A 20,151-nucleotide genomic window follows, 5' to 3' on the forward strand; every position below is an offset into this window, starting at 1 on the left:
CTGATTAGTGATGTTGAGCATCTTTTCATGTGTCTATTGGTCATCTGAATGTCTTTGCAAAAATTTCTTTTTGGGTTTTCTGCCCACTTTCTCTGCCCATTAGATTATTTGGGGTTTTTTGGTGTTGAGTTGTATAAGTTCTTTATATACTTTGGATGTTAACCCCTTATTGGACATATAATTTGCAAGTATCTTCTCTTATTCAGTAGGTTGCCTCTTCATTTTATTAATGGTTTCCATTGCTGTGCAAAAGCTTTCTATTTTGGTGTAGTCTCAATAGTTAATTTTTGCTTTTGTTTCCCTTGCCGAAATGACATCTAGAAAAATGTTGCAATCTTTTTCAAGATTGCTTTGGCTATTTGGGGTCTTTAATGGTTCCATACAAATTTTAGTATTTTTTGTTCTAGTTCTGTGAAAATTACTGTTGGTATTTTGATAGGGATTGCATTGAATCTGTAGATTGCTTTGGGTAGTATGGATGTTGTAACAATATTTGTACAATCCATGAGCATAGAATATCTTTTCATTTGTGACATCTTCAGTTTTGTTCATCAATATTTCATAGTTTTTAGAGTACAGATCTTTCACCTTCTTGACTAAATTTGTTTCTAAGTATTTTATTCTTTTTGGTGCTATTGTAAGTGGAATTGTTTCTTTAATTTCTATTTTTTGAAATGTTTCTATGTATTTTTGAGAGAAAGAGTGTGAGCTGGGGAGGTTCAGAGAGAGAGGGGGGGACAGAGGATCTGAAGCGGGCTCCACACTGACAGCAGAGAGCCTGATGTGGGGCTCGAGCTCACAAACCGTGAGATCACAGCCTGAGCCTAAATGCCTGAGCCTAAGTCAGATGCTCAACCAACTGAACCACCCAGGCACTCCTTAATTTCTATTTCTGATACTTTGTTATTAGTATATAGAAACAAGACAGGTTTCTGTATATTAATTTTGTATCCTGAGGCTACTGAATTAATTTATTCTAATGTTTTTTTCTGGTGGAGTTAAGGTTTTCTATGAATAGTATCTTGTCATTTGCAAATAGTGATAGTTTACTTCTTTACCAATTTGGAGCCCTTTTCTTTTTCTTGTCTGATTGCTATGGCTAGAACTTCTTGTACTAATACATATATTTTTAAATTTCTTCTTTGATTTCATCATTGACCAATCAGTTGTTTAATAGCATGTTGTTTAACCTCCACGTGTTTGTGTTTTTTCCATTTTTTTTTCTTGTAATTGATTTCTAGTTTTTTACTGTTATGGTTGGAAAAGATGCTTGATATTATTTCAGTTTTCTTAAATTTATTGAGACTTATTATGTGGACTAACATGGCATCTGCCATGGAGAATGTTCCACGTGCAGTTGGAAAGAATGTGTATTCGTCGTTTTTGGATGGAATGTTCTGTATATATCTGTTAAGTTGGTCCGTTCTGATGTGTCATTCAAAAGCTGTTTCCTTATTGATTTTCTTTCTGGATGAAATGGGGTGTTAAAGTTCCCTACTGTTGTTGTATCACTGTCGATTTCTTCCTTTACGTATGTTAATCTTTGTATTATGTATTTAGGTACTTTAATGTTGGGTGTATAGATATTTACAATTGTTATATCCTCTTGTTGAATTGATGCCATTATCAGTATGTAATGCCATGTTTTGTTTCTTGTTATAATCTTTGTTGTTAAGTCTATTTTGTCTGATACAGGTATTGCTACCCTGGATTTTTTTTAGTTTCCATTTGAACAGAATATCTTTTTCCATATCTTTACTTTCAGTTTGTATGTGTCTTTAGGTCTGACGTGAGTTTCTTATAGGTAGAATATAGGTGGGTCTTGTTTTTTTATCCATTCTATCACCCTCTGTCTTTTGATTGGAGCATTTTGACCTTTTACATTTAATTATTGATAGGTATGTACTTACTACCTTTCTGTTCACTGATTTTTGGTTGGTTTCGTAGTTCTTCTGTGTTCCTTTCTTGCTTTCTTGTGATTGATAACTTTCTTTAGTGTTGTGCTTGGCTTTCTTTCTCTTAATTTTTGTATATCTATTTCAGGTTTTTGCCTTGTGGTTATCATGAGGTTCCTATGTAATATCCAGGTATATGATATTCTGTATTAAATTGATGGTCACTTGAGATTGAACACATTATAAAAGAACTTCATTTTTACTCTCCCACCCCACATTTTGTGTATATGTTTTCATATTTTACATCTTTTTATTATGTGAGTCCCCTTAACTAATTTATTTTATTTGAGAGAGAGAGAGAGAGCAAGCGGGGTAGAGTGGCAGAGAGAGAGAGAATGAGAATCTTTAAGCAGGTTCCATACTCAGTGTGGAGCCCAGTGCAGGGCTTGATCCCATGACCCTGGGATCATGACCAGAGCTGAAATCAAGAGTTAGACACTCAACTGACTAGGCCATCCAGACACCTCTAATTTAAAAAATATAGTTGATTTTACTACTATGTCTTTTAACCTTTATACTAGCTTTATAAATGGTTGCCCTACTACCTTTACTGTGTTTGCTTTTACTCATGAAATTTTTTTCCTTTCATAATTTTCTTCTAAATACAGCCTTTCTTTTCCACTTCAAGAAGCCCTTTAATATTTCTTATAAGTCTGGTTAAGTGGTGATGAAATCCTTTAACTTTAGTTTGGGAAACTCTTTAGCTCACCTTGAATTCTGAATAACTTTGCTGGGTAGAGTATTCTCGGTTGTAGGTTTTTTTTTTTTTTTTTATTCAGCAGTTTGAATATATCATGCCATCCCTTCTGCTAAAAAATCAGCTGATAGCCTTATGGGGTTTCCCTTGTAGGTAATTATTTGCTTCTGTCTTGTTGCTTTTAAAATTCTTTATCTTTAATCTTTGACATTTTACATATTAATGTGCTGTGGTGTGGAACTCCTTGGGTTTATCTTGTTTGGACCTCTCTGTGCTTCCTGAAGTTGGATATTTGTTTTCTTCACCAGTTGGGGGAGGTTTTCAGTTCTCATTTCTTCAAGTAAGTTTTCTCACCCTTTGTCTCTCTTTTCTTCTGGGACCCCTAAATGCAAATTTTTGTTCACTTGATGTTTTCCAAGAGATCCGTAACCTATTCTGTGTCTTTTTTTTTTTTTTTTTTTTTTTTTTCTAATTCTTTTTCCTTTTTGCTGTTCTGTTTGGGTGCTTACCATTAGCTTGTCTTCCAGGTCACTGATCTGTTTTTTGCATTCTTTTTTTTTTTTTTTTTTTTTTTTAATTTATTTTTGAGACAGAGAGAGACAGAGCATGAACAGGGGAGGGGCAGAGAAAGAGGGAGACACAGAATCTGAAGCAGGCTCCAGGCTCTGCACTGTCAGCACAGAGCCCGACGCGGGGCTCGAACACACAGAGTGTGAGATCGTGACCTGAGCTGAAGTCAGACGCTTAACTGACTGAGCCACCCAGGCGCCCCAGCATTCTTTAATCTACTGTTGATTACTTCTAGTGTATTTTTAATTTCCTTTATTGTATTCTTCAACTGTGGTCCTTTTTAATATTTTCTCTTTGTTGAAGTTCTCATTGAATTCATCTATGCTTCTCTCCAGTTGGTGAGCATCTCTGTGATCATTACTTTAAATTGATTTATCTATCTATTTATTTATTTCTTACTTTGAAATGGTTAGCAGATAGTTTGGTTATCTCTATTGTATTTAGCTCTTTTTCTGAGGTTTTGTCTTGTTTCATTAAAAACATATTTCTCTGTCTTCTCATTTTGCCAGACTTTCTGTGTTTATTTCCATGAATTAAGTAGAACAGATACTTCTCCTAACCTTGAAGGAATGGTCTTGTGTATGGCCATCTCCTGTGTAGACTGCATGTGTCTGGTGACTTTGACTGGCTGGCTGAAGTTGTGGCTGGTGGTCTTGGGGAACTCTGTGCTGGGGTACCCGGGTGGGATGGCCTGAGCTGAAGTGGGTGTGGACTGGGGTGGTTCTAGGGCTGTCTGCACAGATGGTGCCCTGATGGAGCAGCTAAAGTTGAAGTGGGTGCAAGCTGGAGGTCCTGGGGTTCCCTGCTCTGCGCAGATGACACCCTGGCAGGACTGCTGAAGCTAAAGTAGGTGTAAACTGGGTGGTCCCAGGGCTCTTTGTGCACAGGGTGCACAGTTGAAGCTGAAGTGGGCATGGGCTAGGGTGGTCTAAGGGATCTCTGTGCTGAGGACAGCTGAAGCTGAAGTGTGTGCACATGAAGGTGTCCTGGGGTGCTTTGTGTGGGAGTGCCCTGGTGAGGTGGCTGGAGCTGGATGGTCCTGGACACTCTGTATAGGGGAATCCTGGTGAGTTGTCTAGATCCAAAGCAAGAATGGGCTGGGTGGTCCCAAGGCACTGCATGTAGTGGGTCCCTTGGTGAATCATCTGGATCCAAAACAGGCATGTGCCAGGAGTTCTTGGGGAGCTCTGTATTGGGGGTGTCCTGGCAAGTTGTCTGGAGCCAAAGTGGTATGGGCCTGGAGTGTTTTGGGGTGTTTTGTGCCTGTGTCACCTTGGCAAGACAGAGCTATAGTGGGAATTGACCAAGGATATTGTGGTGTGTATTGCACTGGGGTCACATAGGTGGGATGTCTCGGGCTGGTGTGGACTAAGAGCCTGGGGCTTACTGAGGTGATAGGCTGCCTAGGGCACCTGGACCCTGCTTCAGTCCATGCCATCAAGGTGAAGGGAGAATGTAAACCTTGGCCCCTCTGACCTGGAGAGAGTTCCAGTAACTCCCCCACCATTTGGTGGAGTTCTAGGGCTGGATCTTTTATAATCTAGTTGCCCTTTTAAATTTTGGCCTTTTTTCTGGGGCGCCTGGGTGGCTCAGTCGGTTAAGCAGCTGACTTCGGCTCGGGTCATGATTTCACGGTCCGTGAGTTCGAGCCCCGCGTCGGGCTCTGTGCTGACAGTTCAGAGCCTGGAGCCTGTTTCAGATTCTGTGTCTCCCTCTCTCTGACCCTCCCCCGTTCATGCTCTGTCTCTCTCTGTCTCAAAAATAAATAAATAAATAAATAAATAAATAAATAAATAAATAAATAAATAAATTTTGGCCTTTTTTCTGTGCCCCAGGGCACAAATCTGCTTATGGTCCCTCAGTATATCCCTCCTCAATGTAGTTTGCAGTGACATGGTAAGGGTTCCTTTCATTCAGCAGTTTTTGTTTCTGTTTCTCTTAACATTCTCTTGTGGTCTCTCCATCTTTTGTTGTGCAAAAGCTGTTCAGTCAGCCCTCAGTTCTTCAGGAGGAATTGCTCTATAAATAGGTATAGATTTGGTATATTCTGTGGAGGTGAGTTCAGAGTCTTTCTGCATTGCCATCTTGGACCAGAAGTCCTAGGCTTTTTTAAAGCATGTACTTTTCCAGCCTTCACCATAACCCGGTTCCAAATCCACTTCCATGTTTTAGGTATTTTTTACTGCACCACTTTATTTCATGGTAACAAAATCTGTATAGTCAGAATTCTCCAGAGAAATAGAATCTACAAAGATATTTATTTTAAAGAATTCATGCATGTGATTACAGCGTCTGACAAGTCCCTAGACCTACAGTTGGGAAGCTGGAGACTCATGATAGCTGTAGTATAGTTTAAGTGTGAGTCTGAAGTCCTGTGAACCAGGAGAGCCAGTAGTGTGATTACAGTCTCAAGCCTGCTATCCTTGGATAGTTAATGTTAAATTAATCCAAAAACACCTTCATAGAAACACTCAGAATAATATTTGATGTAGTACTTGGGCACTTTGTGGCCCAGTCAAGTTTACAGATAAAAAATAAAGCATCACAGGTTACATTTTGTATTTGTGTGTGTGTGTGTGTCTGGTTATTTTGGATTTATGTTGGATAGTCTAGTTATGTAGTGCAGGAAATTTGGATTCTGTTACATTCCTCCAAAGAGTGTTAATTCATTTGGTTTAGCAGGCAGTTAACTTGCCTGAACTCAGAGCCTAAACTCTTGTGTCTCCTATGATGGGCAGCAGATGAAATCTTTGTTCAGTTCTTTTATCCTTAGCTGGCACTACGAGTTGTTCCATTCATGTGTAGTGCAGGAGAGATCTGGGCTAAGTTTATTGGCAGAATTTGAGACTCTCCTTCTGTGGCTCTCTCCCTTGTGGGATACCCTCTTCTCTAACTTTTGAGTTACTGTAGTTCTTTTTAACTCTGTGCTCCAGTTCATTTATCTCATTTTCTTGCAAGCTGGTCAATTGTTCTTATATTTTTCAAGTTTTATTGTAATGAGTAGAAGCATATTTCTTTTTCTTTTTTTAAAGATTTTATTTTTAAGTAATCTCTACAACCAGTGTGGGGCTTGAACCCACAACTCTGAGATCAAGAGTCACATACTGTATGGACTGAAGCAGTTAGGTGCCTCTAGAAACATATTTCTCCCTTATGATTGGTTATAGTTTCTTTTGCTGTCTGGTTTCTTGATTTTTTTGGGAAAATTTGAATATGTTAGAAATATAATGTATAACTACAAAATGTAATATCTTTTGCCTTGGTTATATATAGTATTCTTTAAAAAAATTTTTTTTTTAATGTTTATTTTTTGAGAGGGGGGTGGAGGGGCAGAGAGAGAGGGAGACAGAATCCAAAGCAGGCTCCAGGCTCCAGGCTCCAAGCTGTCAGCACAGAGCCCGATATGGGGCTTGAACTCACAAACTGTGAGATTATGACCTGAGCTGAAGTTGGACACTTAACCAACTGAGCTACCCAGGTGCCCTGGTTATATATAGTTTTCTAACAGGCAGTGGGTAGTGGACAGCCCATAACTCCTTAACCTTTGTCTCTTTCATTTTCAGTAAGCATTTGCCTTTTAATATCTGACATTCTTTTACTCTTTGTTATATGTAATTAGTGTTGAAAGTGGAGCTGAATAATAATACAGCCTTTTCTATAATTCTTTTTTTCCCATCTGATGCAATTGGTTTTTTTCTTTTTTTTTCAGTTTTATTAAGAAATAATTAACATCTGAGCTGTAGAAGTTTGAGGTATACAACATGATGGTTTGACTTACATATGCTGTGAAATGATTACCACAGGTTTAGTTAATATCCGGGATCTCATATAGATAAAGTAAAAAAAGAAAAAAAATTTTTTTCTGTGATGACAACTTTTAGATCTGCCCTCTTAACAAGTTTCCTATGTATCAAATAACAGTGTTCATTATAGTCTTCATGTTGTATATTGCATGTCTAGTAGTTATAAGTAGAAGTTTGTACTTTTTTTTTTTTAAGTTTATTTTGAGAGAGAGAGCAGGGGAGGGGTGGAGAGAGAGAACTCCCTCCAACACTGTCAGTGTGGAGCCCACTGCGGGGCTCAAACCCATGTACTGTGAGGTCATGATCTGAGCTGAAATCAAGAGCCAGATGCTCACCCCGACTGAGCCACCAGGGCTCCTCAGAAGTTTGTACCTTTTGACCACCTTCCTCCACTTGTACCTCCCCTCACTCCCTGCTTCTGGTAACCACAAGTCTGGTATCTTTTTCTGAGTTTGGTATGTTTTTTGCTTGTTTTAGAGTCCACATATAGGTGAGATCATACAGTATTTGTCTTTCTCTGTTTGAATTATTTCACTTAGCATGCCTTCAAGGTTCATTCATGTTGTTGCAAATGGTAGGATTTCCTCTTTTTTTATGTGTATCACAATTTTATCCTTTCCTACTTTGATGGTCACTTAGGTTGTTTCCATGTCTTGGCTATTATAAATAACGCTTCTATGAACATGGGGGTACAGATATCTTTTGGAGTTAGTGTTTTTTTTTTCTTTGGATATAGTTTCAGAAGTAAAATTGCTGGGTCATATGGTAGTTTTTAGACAAGAATTTTTGAGGAACCTCCATACTGTTTTCGATAGTGGCTGTACTATTTTACAGTCCCATCAACAGTGCACAACGGTTCCTTTTTCTCCACATCTTCGCCAGCATTTATTCTCTCTTGTCTTTTTGATGGTGGGTTTGGCTAATTGTTTAGTCTAATTGTGGCATTAATGACATTTTGGGCTGTGTAATTCTTTGTTGTGGAGGACTATCTTGTGCGTTGTTAGGGTGTTTAGTAGCATCCCTGGTCTACTCAGTAGGTGCCAGTAACCCCTTTCTCCTGCCCCCCAGTTATAATAAGGAAAAATGTCTCCTTGGGGCAAAATTACTGAGTTCAAGTCTAACGAGAAAACACAACGAATTTATATAAGTTTTGCATTCTAATTATACTGTGATGTTTACAGGTAAATAGTTCTTGTAAAGAAGATGACTCTAAACAGAAGCAACCAAACAAGAAAAAGAGGATCATCTATGATTCAGGTAATATTTCTTCTGGGGAGCCTTAAAGTTTTAAAATTATTTTATATCCCTTAGAACAGTGTTTTCCCAACTGATGTTCTGAGACACACAGCTCTCTCTGTTGTTATAATAGGTCCTGTGAGAAGACTCTGTGCTCCAATAAAGTTGAAAACAGTTTTATTGTACTGTAGAACTTAACAGAGCCACAATATATTAATGTGTTAAATATGTTTGTTCAGAGGGGTATACAGTATACACAGCATGTTTCAAACTTACTTTGAACATGACATTTATTTATCAAGTAAGTTTACTTATAAAGTGTATTTATTTATTTTGAGAGAGAGAGGCAGAGAGAGAATCACATGCTGCAAGAGTCTGACACGTAGGGCTCGATGTGGGGCTCTGCTTCACAAACTGTGAGATAATGACCTGTGCTGAAGTCAAGAGTCGGACACTCAACTGACTGAGTCACCCAGGTGCCCCTGACATATTTATTTTTAAAAATATTCATACTAACTTCTCTTTCAGCTGAGCTTCTTGGAGACTGAATTTGAAAAATAGTGCCTTAGAATATTGCTCTGGAAACAAAGATCTAAAATTTAATTTTTGTGCTTTTGATCTGGTCCTTTTTTGTTGGATTTAAAATGGAACAATCACAATATAAAATATTTGAATATACTGTACTTTTAAGATGGGGAATGTTGTATTTTTATGTATGCCTTTTATGATCTGTTAAAATAATGGTAGAATTCAAAAAGTTTTAGGTATTGCTTTTGCGGAGAAGATCCATCTGGTGGGAATTCTTAATAATGCAACCTCTAAGGAAGTATGCATAGATTGTCAGGATTTGACAATAAGAGCAAAAATTCTGACTCAATTCTAAAAGTGCTTCAATATTTATTCTATGTCTTTTACTGCTGTATACAGTAAGGAATTTGAAATAAGTACACATTCCCACTCCCCAGGAGTTTCTATCTTTTGGGAAATTGAAAATTTAGTTGTTTGATACAGTTTTAGTATGAAACAGGATTTATAAATGCATGGTGCAGAGGAAAAGGAAGGATCCTAAAGTTTATGAAACTTCTATTTTTGTACCACTTTGTCTTGATTTGTATTTAAGCGTCCTGGGTGATTAGGTTGTGGTAGACTAATGGCTCCCAAAGATGTCCATGCGCTAATTCCTAGAACTTGTGAATATGTTAGGTTACATGGCAAAAGGGGAACTAAAGTTATAGGTGGCATTAAGGTTGATAATCAGGTGACCTTAAAATAGGGAGATGATCCTGAATTATCTGGGGATGGGCCCACTGTATTCACAAGGAAGAGGGAGGAAAGGGGGAGAGAGAGAGAGACAGAGAGAGAGACAGACAGACAGAGACAGAGACTGACCATGGAAAATAGAGAACCAGAAAGATGCAGCATGAGAAGGATTTTGCCTGATGTTCCTTGCTTTGGAGATAGAGGAAGGGAGCCAGAAGCTAAGGAATGTTAGCAGTCACTAGAAACTGGAAAAGACAGGGAAATGGATTTTTCCCTAGAGTATCCAGAAAAGGGTCATAGCCCTGCTGGCACTTTGATGTTAGCCCAGTGAGACCCATATGGGGTTTCTAACCTTCAGAACTATAAGATAATATGTTTATATTGTTTTAAGCCACTAAATTTGTGGTGATTTGTTATAGTGACAATAGAAAAGTAAGACCAAGGTTTAACACTGTGTAGAAGTAACCTGTGAGAATTCATAAAAGGGATTTGCCTCAAAATGGGCCTTGAGGAATTCGTTAACAATGATCACTTTAAGAACACACTGTATTTTATTTTTTCTCTTGAGAGTTTTGTTTCATTTGCTTCTCATGTACAGATTCAGAATCCGAGGAGACAGTGCAGGTAAAAAATGCCAAAAAGCAACCAGAAAAACCTAAACCTGGTAAAATTCTACGCCAGGATCCTGTTACATACATTTCAGAAACAGGTAAGTGTACTGAGTATGTTTAATGTTTGAGAGAAGAGTAGTGTGTGTTATGTTCTTGAGCTACTCAGAGCTACTCATTGGTGTCTGGATGAACCTCCTTCACTTTGAATTGAATTTCTGCTGCCTTTTTTGCTTTGTTGATTTATATTTATCAGGGAAAGGCTGTAATCATCTTTGGCATTTTCTGTGGGTTAAGGGCCATTGTAAGGGTTAGTTACAGGGGAATTGGCCTTGGAATTTTTTAGGTGTTCTATATTGAGTAAGTTGAAGCTCTATCTTGAATCCTGTGTTAAAATATTATTGGTGTATTTTAGGGGTGCCTGGGTGGCTCAGTAGGTTGAGTGTCCGACTTCGGCTCAGGTCATGATCTCATGCTTTGTGAGTTCGAGCCCCGTGTCGGGCTCTATGCTGATGGCTCAGAGCCTGGAGCCTGCTTCAGATTCTGTGTCTCCTTTTCTCTCTGCCCCTCCCATGCTCATGCTCTGTCTCTCAGTAATAAATAAACGTTAAGGAAAAAAAATTAAAATTATTATTTTAAAACTTTTTTATTTAAGTTTTTTTACTTTGCATGCTAAAGTCATAATAATTTAAGTATATAACAATTATTCATATTTGTGATCTGTGATCTAGCACAGATGTGGCATGAATTCCTTGTATTTTCTTGTGACAGTAAAGATTTTATTAGCATTAGCTTTTTAATAGATGATTGTTTTTATACTTAAATTTATTTGTTCTGTTTTGAGTGGTTAGAAAGCAAAAGCCATTTATAAATAATTGTACACTAATCTTAAAATGGTAAAATAGTATAAATGATTGTTTCATAGATAGTATTCCTTTATGGTGAGGAACTCTGAATTATCATCTTAGGGAAAAAACTCAGATGTGTTGTAAAGTCATTTTTTTTTAATCGCTGTGAGGATTTTCTTTTTTTTTTCTCCCCACCCCCCCTTTTTTGAGAGGGGCAGAGAGAGAGACAGAGAGAAGTGGGGCTCACCTGAAGCAGGGCTCAAACCCATGAACTGTGAGATTATGACCTGAGCTGAAGTCAGATGCTTAACCTACTGAGCCGCTCATGCACCCTGTAAAGTAATTTTGGTTGTGGCATTGTTAATTCCTAGAGGAGACTGTAACAGGAATAAAAGGTTAGATGTATTAATCTTCAAATTCACAGAGCCTGTTGAATTGGTTCCTACGTAGAAATACTTGAAGGAACCATGAAAGCATCTCATAGGTTGTTGATTTGTTCATATTGAAGAAAACCTCTGAAACCATTATTTTTAGCACTCTGCTACTTGAATTGCTAGTGAAGTGAACACACCTGGTTTGAAGAGACGGTAAAAGCCACATAATTACTTTGGCACAGCATATTACAGTTTATATTCAACAGACATTTATTGAGTGTTTTTTACATCCCAGAAACTAGGTGCTGGAGGTACAAAAGATGACCAGACTCCCGAAGTACTGTAGTAGTCGCTTGAGGTAGCAATAAGCACTAGTCAGGCAGAGGGCTCGAAGGGCAAGATTTGATCTGGCACTTGAAGGATGAGCAGGCGGTGGAGGGAAGAATGTCAGCTTAGGGGGTGGGATTATTTAAAGCACAGCATCCAGCACAAGGCTTGGTATGTTCGTAGGGCACAGAAGAGACTGCCCATATGAGGAGTAGTGGGAGGTAGGATTAGAGAAGACCTTGGAAGCTAGGCAGATGGATTTAGACTTAACATAGCAGGGAAGGGGAACCATTAAAATTCTTGAAGAGAGTTGTGGAATGATGAGAATAGTATTTAAGAGTGATTGCTAGAGGGGTGCCTGGCTGGCTCAGTGGGTAGAGTGTGCAACTCTTGGTCTTGGGGTTGTAAGTTTGAGTCCTATGTTGGATATAGAGATTACTTAAAATATTAAAGGGGCGCCTGGGTGGCTCAGTTGGTTGAGTGTCCGACTCTCTGTCTCAGCTCAGGTCTTGATCTCAGGGTCGTGAGTTCAAGCCCTGCGTTGGGCTCTGCACTGTGCATGAAACCTAATAAAAAAAAAGAAAAGAGTGATTGCTAGATTGCTAATGTTCAGGGTGGGATAGAGAGTATAGAAACCATAATTAGGTAAGTCAAGGCATTTCCTAGGGGTGAAGTAATGAGAGACCTAAGTTAGCAATATAAGGGACTGATTTATAAACATTTTTGAGAAATGAGTGACAGATTAGGTTTTTGGATTATCTTTGGTAGTATTATTAGGATAATTGGAGAGTTGATGTCATTACCATGCTAAAGACTTGTTGTTTGTTTTTAAAAAATTTTTTGGTATCCCAACATGGGGATTGAACTCACAACCCTGAGATCAAGTGTCACACGCTCTACCTACTGAACCGGCCAGGCACACTCCCCCCACCCCCCATTTTTTTTTTTTTCAATAACAGCTTTATTGAGATCTACAATTCACCTCTAAGATTTTAATGTTACTGGAATTTGCAGATAAAGGTCAAGGTTTTTGAAGATACGAGTAACAATAAAATTTTTCTTACGTGTATGGGCTGTTACTTGAAAGTATGTGGGTACTCATGGTAGATAAATTGTTCAGTAAGTTGGGAATGAAACAGGAAAGAAAGTCCTTGTGTTGTAGAACAAATCTTAGCCTGGAAGGTCAGAAGCCCTGCCTGAGGGTCCATCCTCGGTTGCCATCTAACAGTTTGAGTCTCACGGTCTATAAAGTAGAGACACTACTTGAATAGGCTTGTTGGAGAGATTTACTGGGATGGTGCATAGGAAAGGGCCAGACCTAGTGCCTGAAGCATATAAAAATAGCTTCGTATAGGTTCTTAGAGACATTTGATTGTTATTCAAATGATCAAAACCAAAATGTAGATAACATGAATGTATTTTCTGTAAACGTTTTGGTAAGCTGAGATAGTTCTTCATTACGTCAGAGGCCGACTGACTCTAACCTTTTTGTTCTATTGCTAAATATCTGCTTAGGCACATTGTGCAAATGCACTCTTCTATTAAGAGATCCCCCTCTGAGATCTGGCCACCTTTGTGAAGTTTTGAATATGTGGGAGGGATACTAGAAACGTATGGTGATAGGTTTATTATGTAACCAAAGGTGGTGTGATCGAGCTTTCCAGTGACACCCTGGAAACGTCAAAGTTAGTGTGCAGACAGCCGTGGCCTTCAACTGTGGATCAGTTGGCTATCCTTATCTTGTGATTTTAGGTACACAGAAGGGTCAGACAATTTAAGCTCTGATCACAGATTTTCTTTAACACGGGATCATTTATTTCAGGCCAGGTATTTTCAAATGTTATTTTCTGAAGAGATATCCAGCACTTTATCTGAAATTTTAATGAGCATTATCCATGTTTCTGTCATTCTGCTGGTGGCATGTATGTGTGAAAGTAAACATTGTCCCCTTATTTTAGTTGGAAATTTGGGGTGTGATGTACCCATCTAATAGGATGTTCAGTATTTATTACATAGTATTCTGTTTTGTTTTTTTTTTTTTGTTTTTTTTTTTTAGAATTAAGATATAGGAAAAAGCAAGTTCTTTTCTTGCCTGTTTTGTCTTCTCATATTTTTTTATTCTTTGAAATTACAGGTTCATGGGAAGAAAATAATCCCTTTTTCTTCCTTTTATAAGAGAATGAACTGTTAAAACGAAGTCCATAATAAAATCAGGAATATAATGGGTTTTAAGAAAAGTGCAGCTTCTTGAAATTAATAAACTGGGAAATTCATCACCTTAAAATATTTTTAAAAATTATTCTTTACTTTTTTTAAAGCTAAAACTACAGTTGTTCAGTACCAGGTTATGAATATTCACATTATAAATGTAAATGTTTATATTGCAAGTATAAGATTAACCTAAAATTGTATTGTTTATTTGGGGATTGGAACTTCTTGTGGAAAAGGATTATATGACAATGATTTAATTTTAAAAACCTGTTAATAACAAAAAAAAAACAATTTTTGCTTCATTATTCCTTATTTTATCTTTCATATACCAATTTTTGTTTGGTGTTTTTCTTGCATTTGTGGTGTTTAGGAGCAGAAACTCTTAAATCAGATTGCCTGAGATGACGTTCATTTACCTTCCTTGTGTCTTAGTTTCCTCATTTGGGGGTTGGGGCTATTACTAGTACCCACAGCAGAGCACTTGAAAAGCATTTAAAGCAGGGTTGGGCGTATAGTAAATGGTCAATAAGTATTAACTGTTATTCTTACATTTTAACTTTATTTTATCCCTACATCTGCCTTTAAAGACTATGCTAAAAAATAAGAACATTTTGCTTTTGCTTAAGTACTTAGGACTTTCTGTTGATTATGTAACTGTGCTTCAGAAATTTAGAAATTGTATCTGACCCACTTAATGTTGTGGATATACACTGTCAGTATGGTAACTACTATTTACTTGTAGCTGTTGAGCACTTGAAATGTGACTGGCCCAACTGAGAGTGTTGTAAGTGTATGTACAGATTTGAAGACTTGGTACAAAAAGAAGTAAATTGTCTCATTAATAATTTTTTAGTATTGATCACATGTTGAAATGATAATTTGGATATATTGAGTTGAATACAGTATATCATTAAATTTAATTTCACTTATTTCTTTTCCACTTTCTTTAAATGTGGTTATTTGGGTTAAATAAAATATATTACAGTTAATTTCACTTGTTTCTTTTCACTTTTTTAAAATATGGTTATGAGAAGTTTAAAACTACATATGTAGCTCACATTTTATTCTGGTTGCACAGGGCTATATAAACAATGAGAAAACATTTAGGAAGTAACCTTAATTTAGAAAATATCCTGCTTCATTCAAGTGCTTTTACTTTATACTATTATACATTTCTTTAGGCTATATTGTTTTACAGATCTTTAGGCTTATCGTCTAGCTCCATGACATATTTTTCATCATCATTTTGATTAAATATGTCTTCTGTTGATTTTTAAAGTAGTTTGATTACATCGACCTCCCAAATTACAGGAAAAGGAAAAAAATGGCTTATAAATATCTTCATAGCTAACCACTGACTCTAGTAAAATGTTCTTGTAAGTTGGTAAAAACCCAAATACTTGTTGTACTGGGTAAATATATTTACTTTTAGCTGTTTAATGAAGTGAGAGACCTTGAGTTTTGTTTGGCAAAGATGACCTTTTATTATGCAGTTTCATCAGGAGCTGCTGTTTGGCTGAAAATGATGGGGGTTTTTTCCTGTCTTGAAAGTTGTTTATGACTGGTAGTTTTAATTGAGCACATAATTCCAGAGACTGTGCTCTTGAGGTTATAATCATTTGGGAGATGTTAAGTGGGAAAAAATTGGGAATGTAATGTTCTCCAGTTTACCATGTAATATTGGCGACCTGTGACTTGGGAAAATAGTAGCAGAAAATACTGCTCTGTGTGTAATATTCTCTTTTGCTGATTTTTAGAGACATAATAGTTTTGTTTACCAGACAAATGGGAATAGATTATGTAAGGATAGAGTACTTTTCTTAGACGGTTTCAGGGAAACCAAAGCGATTGAGACAGAAAATTTCCTTGAAGTGAGAGGAAACTAAGAACTAAGAACTGTGTGTTTACATTTCTTTGATTATACTTGTTCAAAAATTAATTTTGATTTGTGCACTAAGACTCTATAAAGAAACTAAATTTATCATTTTGGAGGATGAGTATTTAGATTAATATTATTTTAAATTATCTGAGTAACACATTAACACATTCTCACTGAAAGAGAAGTAAACAATTCAGATGACAATGTTTCATTCTCTCATCTGTCCCTTTTGCCTTATATAGCTATATAAATAAAATATACACACACCCACGTGTACATATATACACACTTGTATTTATTTGAGTGGCATTTTATTATAAAATTCTGCAGCTTGCTTTTTCATAACTTAATGTCTTTGGCTCCCTCTTTCCCTCCCTCCCTCCCTCCCTCCCTCCCTTCCTCCCTTCCTTCCTTCCTCTCCTTGTCTTCCTTCTTGTCCCTTCCTCATTTTCTGCCTCTTTGTCTCAATACAGAGAGATTCCTATCTCATCTTTTAAACTTCTACATGGAATTTAATAGTATGCATTTAATTTTTCTCATGCTCTTATTTTGGATATTAGATTATTGATGTGTGTACTTGTTTGTGGTTCATTGTAATGTAATATATTTAATAAATGAACCATTCACAATGAGGAATATGATCACTTAAAAGAGGAGAGTATTTCTTGAGGTTCATTTTAAGGATGTAGTTTAGCTGCCTATATTATGAAGAGTACATAGGGCTTCCACTTTCTGTTTCTGGGCCCATTGCTCTTATGAAGGTTCCCACTGCACCCCTACCAGCAGCATTTTTAGTTTCTTTTTGACTTTTATTAATCTTCTGGATAAAAGCACCACTAATAATATATTTTTTTGAACAAATGCTGCTGTTCCGTCAGGTCTTTTCCAGTTTTCAGGTTCCAAAAGGGGGACTTAACACTTACCTATATTAGATTTCTTTCTGAAATAAACTCTTACATTTTTACCTTATTAGATTCCAGGCTTTTGTAACCTGATTCAGTCATTTATTTAACAATATTTAACAATATTAAATCCTCACTAATTTATTCAACAAATATCCTGTATGTACATAATAGTGTACTGGATAATCTATGAAATAGATAAAAGAATAAAATGTAGTCTTCAAGGGTGTAGAGTTCATTGGGGAGATAAGTCTTTTATATAAAAATTACATAAGGAAAAATTAACAGCAATAAAAATGTCTCCTGAGGATATTCAGGCATGGGAGAGGTAACTTCTATTTTGGAGGTTTGGGAAATGTTTCCTAGAGAGAGAAATTCGAGATAAATGTGAAAGGTTTTAGAAGAGTTTAACTTGGAGATTTAGGTATTATGTATACCAGAAAGAGAGAATAATGTGGAAGCTTAGAAATCAATAGTGCTATTTCATATGCATTATTCATTACTTTCATACTTATTATAGAAAGAGAAAATTTAAAAAATTCAACTTAAAAACTTTTACAGATTTATACCAGCTTAATACTGCCTACTGTTGTAGCTCATATTTTCTTGCTTACAGCATCTTTTACATAGGAGTTTCTTACTTTATTTGAAACAAGACTTGTGTCCAGAGTGCAAGGCGGGAAGAATTCTACGAGAATGATAAAATAAATTTTATCTTGTATACTACTATAGATTTTTTTTCAAAACACTTTTGCTGACCTCATGGAATAGCATTATTCATTATATGGCTTATATTTCATATTCACCTCATCTGATCTTCAAATCTACCTAATAGGAGAGATGACTTTTCAGAAGCAGTTTTCAATCTAAGGTTACACAAATTTTCACTGTGGAAGAATGCGGTAGTTCTTTGCATGTCCCTCATCTACTTGTTTTTTTATATCCTGTGATTTCATACCTTCTACAAATTTGGTAAACATATCTTTGTATTTCTTTCTGAATCATTGGTAAAATTATTCATTTTTTAAAGTTTAGTTTGAGAGAGACAGAGACAACGTGAGTTGGGGAGAGGCAGAGAGAGAATCCCAAGCAGGCTTTGCACTGCCAGTACAGAACCGCATGCGGGGCTCAAACCCATGAAACTGGGAGATCAGGACCTGAGCCGAAATGAAGAGTCAGATGCCTAACTGAGCCACCCACGCGCCCCTAAATTTGTTTTGTATTAAGAGACAGGTAAAGAAACCTTTTCCAAAATGACATGATCTCTTATCAGCACCTTGGCTATAGCTCTTCTGTTTCTCATGAATTACTTGTAGATCTTAATAACCACTGTTACCTATGTTGTATTTCTTCATCTTGCCATAAATCAGTGCTTCTCAGTCAAGGGTGACTTGCCTCCCTGGGAACATTTGGCAGTATTGGGAGGTATTTTTGGTCATCACTACTGGCAGGTGCCATAGTGTTGAGTTGGTGGAGGCCAGAGATACTACTAAACATTGTATAGGGTGCAGGAGAGCTCTCTTCAAAAGGGTTATTTGGCTCAAAATGTTAATACTGTAGATGTTGGAAACCCTGGTTTGCCCAATCAGAAGAGAAATTGGTGAATGTTTTGTTGAACTCGAGATATCCCTTGTTTCTAGATTTATTTCATCTGCTAGTCCTGTAACTTAATAGAATAAATAAGCGCTTAGGTCAGCATTGTTTGTTTCTGGGAACTCCATCTTCTTCTGTTGAATATTCCTTTTGTCTTCTTCTTGATACCGTTGCACAGAACTGTCACCAGACCTTTCCTCTTCTACAGTTTTGTGGTTGGAAATGTGCCTTTTTCTTTTTGGCAATTTGGGTTCCATTTCTCATCTTTAATCTTTAGCGATTTCTTCCATTTTATAGATGATTCAAAGGCCATTGATACTGCTTTGGCAATTTTATTTACAGATTCACATTAACTGAAACATCTTTATAAGAGCTGGATGCTTTCTTGCAATCTTTTTTGCCTCCTAGTTCTTCAGTCCTATTTTAATAGTGTGTATTATGAGACTTGAAAAGAATTAAGTGGCATATGGAGCACTGGAGTATCTGGAATGATTATTGAGATTCTGAAATATCTTTGAAAATGAACAGACTGGGGCGCCTGGGTGGCTTAGCCCATTTGGCGGCCGACTCTTGGTTTCAGCTCAGGCCATGATCTCATGGTTCATGGGTTCAAGCCCCATGTCAGGCTCTGCGCTGATAGCACAGAGCCTGCTTGGGATTCTCTCTCCATCTCTCTCTGCATCTCCCCTGCTCGTGTTCTCTCTCTCTCTTTCAAATAAACATTAAAAAAAAAAATGAACAGACTGTTGTTTGTTCTTGTAACCCATATTTTGCTATCAGGCACTTGTGAAACCATGAGAGACACAGGATTGTATTCCAGAATGCCAAGGAAGTAGTACTATATTAGGAAAATAATAACTAAATACTAATGAAGTAATATACAAGTGGTTTATATTTGGCATTAATACTGAGACAGCATTGTTACCTCCTCCCACATGTGGGGAAGTGGAATATGAATGGAAGTGGGGAATTGTGTTGCTGAACTGCTCCCTTTACTCTTTGTGGCCAACCAGGTTTCCTTGTATTGCATGTTTCATACCTGAACATTGTAAGAAGTCGTGGGTGTTGTACCTGTGTCCTACTGTCCAAGCCTCCTTTCACCCACTTTTCTTTTTTTGTGAGATCCAGTGGCGATAGAAGGAGAGTAACTGGTAAAATGTTCCACTTTCTTCTCCTGTGTTCTGTTTTCTTAGTAACTAAAACCAGCTGTGACTTTCCATGGATGGTTTTTGCTGCTCTGGTAGGGACTCAGCACCGTGTGGTGGATGACATCACAGTACAAGCCAGTACATTTTTTCTTGTTTATCATTACTCACCTCACTACACCTCACAAATGATAAAATGGGTTTATTTAAAAAAATATAACAAAGTCTGAGTCTAAGAGGATTTGTTGGTAATGAATCAAATCATGTGTTCTCTTAATTTCTTGATTAAAGATGAGCAGTTACAGAGGTTTTATTTAATTATACTGAAGTACAGAATGTCTGATTCACCACATAAATGGTGCAAAGATGGTATGTTTAGTTTCTCTTCCATGCATCTAATTAACAAATATTGAAGACTTGGCATGCTTCTGAACTTTTCTCTACTTCCAAAACCAAAATGACAGTTTGGGTTTTTGACTCAAGGAAAGTATTGAAAAAGAACTTGGTAGAAAAAGGCTCTAAAAACTCGGATTCCTTTTTCAGTTTTTGGCTAGTTGTTACCAAATAATTTTTAATCTCTATAACCAGATCTGTCTAGCATAATCTCCATTAATTTGGTTTCTGTGTATTCCAGACTGAAGGAAGGAAAATCAGAATCCCCAGGTCTCAGCAGGATAAACTCCATAATTAGATATTTTTCCTTCTTGGCTTATAAATAGGTTTCTGTGTAGACCTGCACATTA

General features: G+C 37.0%; 1 protein-coding gene across 2 annotated transcripts in view; it reads left to right on the plus strand.

Moving 5' to 3' along the window:
• The window catches only part of RFC1 (replication factor C subunit 1), an 83,200-nt gene that overhangs the window by 23,730 nt on the left and 39,319 nt on the right, over positions 1–20,151 (plus strand). For both annotated transcript variants that reach the window (XR_006292817.1, XM_043553294.1), the window contains exons 3-4: positions 8,207–8,282; positions 10,120–10,230. Coding sequence is in view for 1 of the 2 variants with exons in the window: in XM_043553294.1 (XP_043409229.1) it covers positions 8,207–8,282; positions 10,120–10,230 (187 nt within the window). In the remaining variant the exon portion in view is untranslated. The remainder of the gene's footprint in view (positions 1–8,206; positions 8,283–10,119; positions 10,231–20,151) is intronic.

The sequence above is a fragment of the Prionailurus bengalensis genome, chromosome B1 (genome assembly GCF_016509475.1).
Source record: "Prionailurus bengalensis isolate Pbe53 chromosome B1, Fcat_Pben_1.1_paternal_pri, whole genome shotgun sequence".
NCBI classification, from domain to species: Eukaryota; Metazoa; Chordata; class Mammalia; order Carnivora; family Felidae; genus Prionailurus; species Prionailurus bengalensis.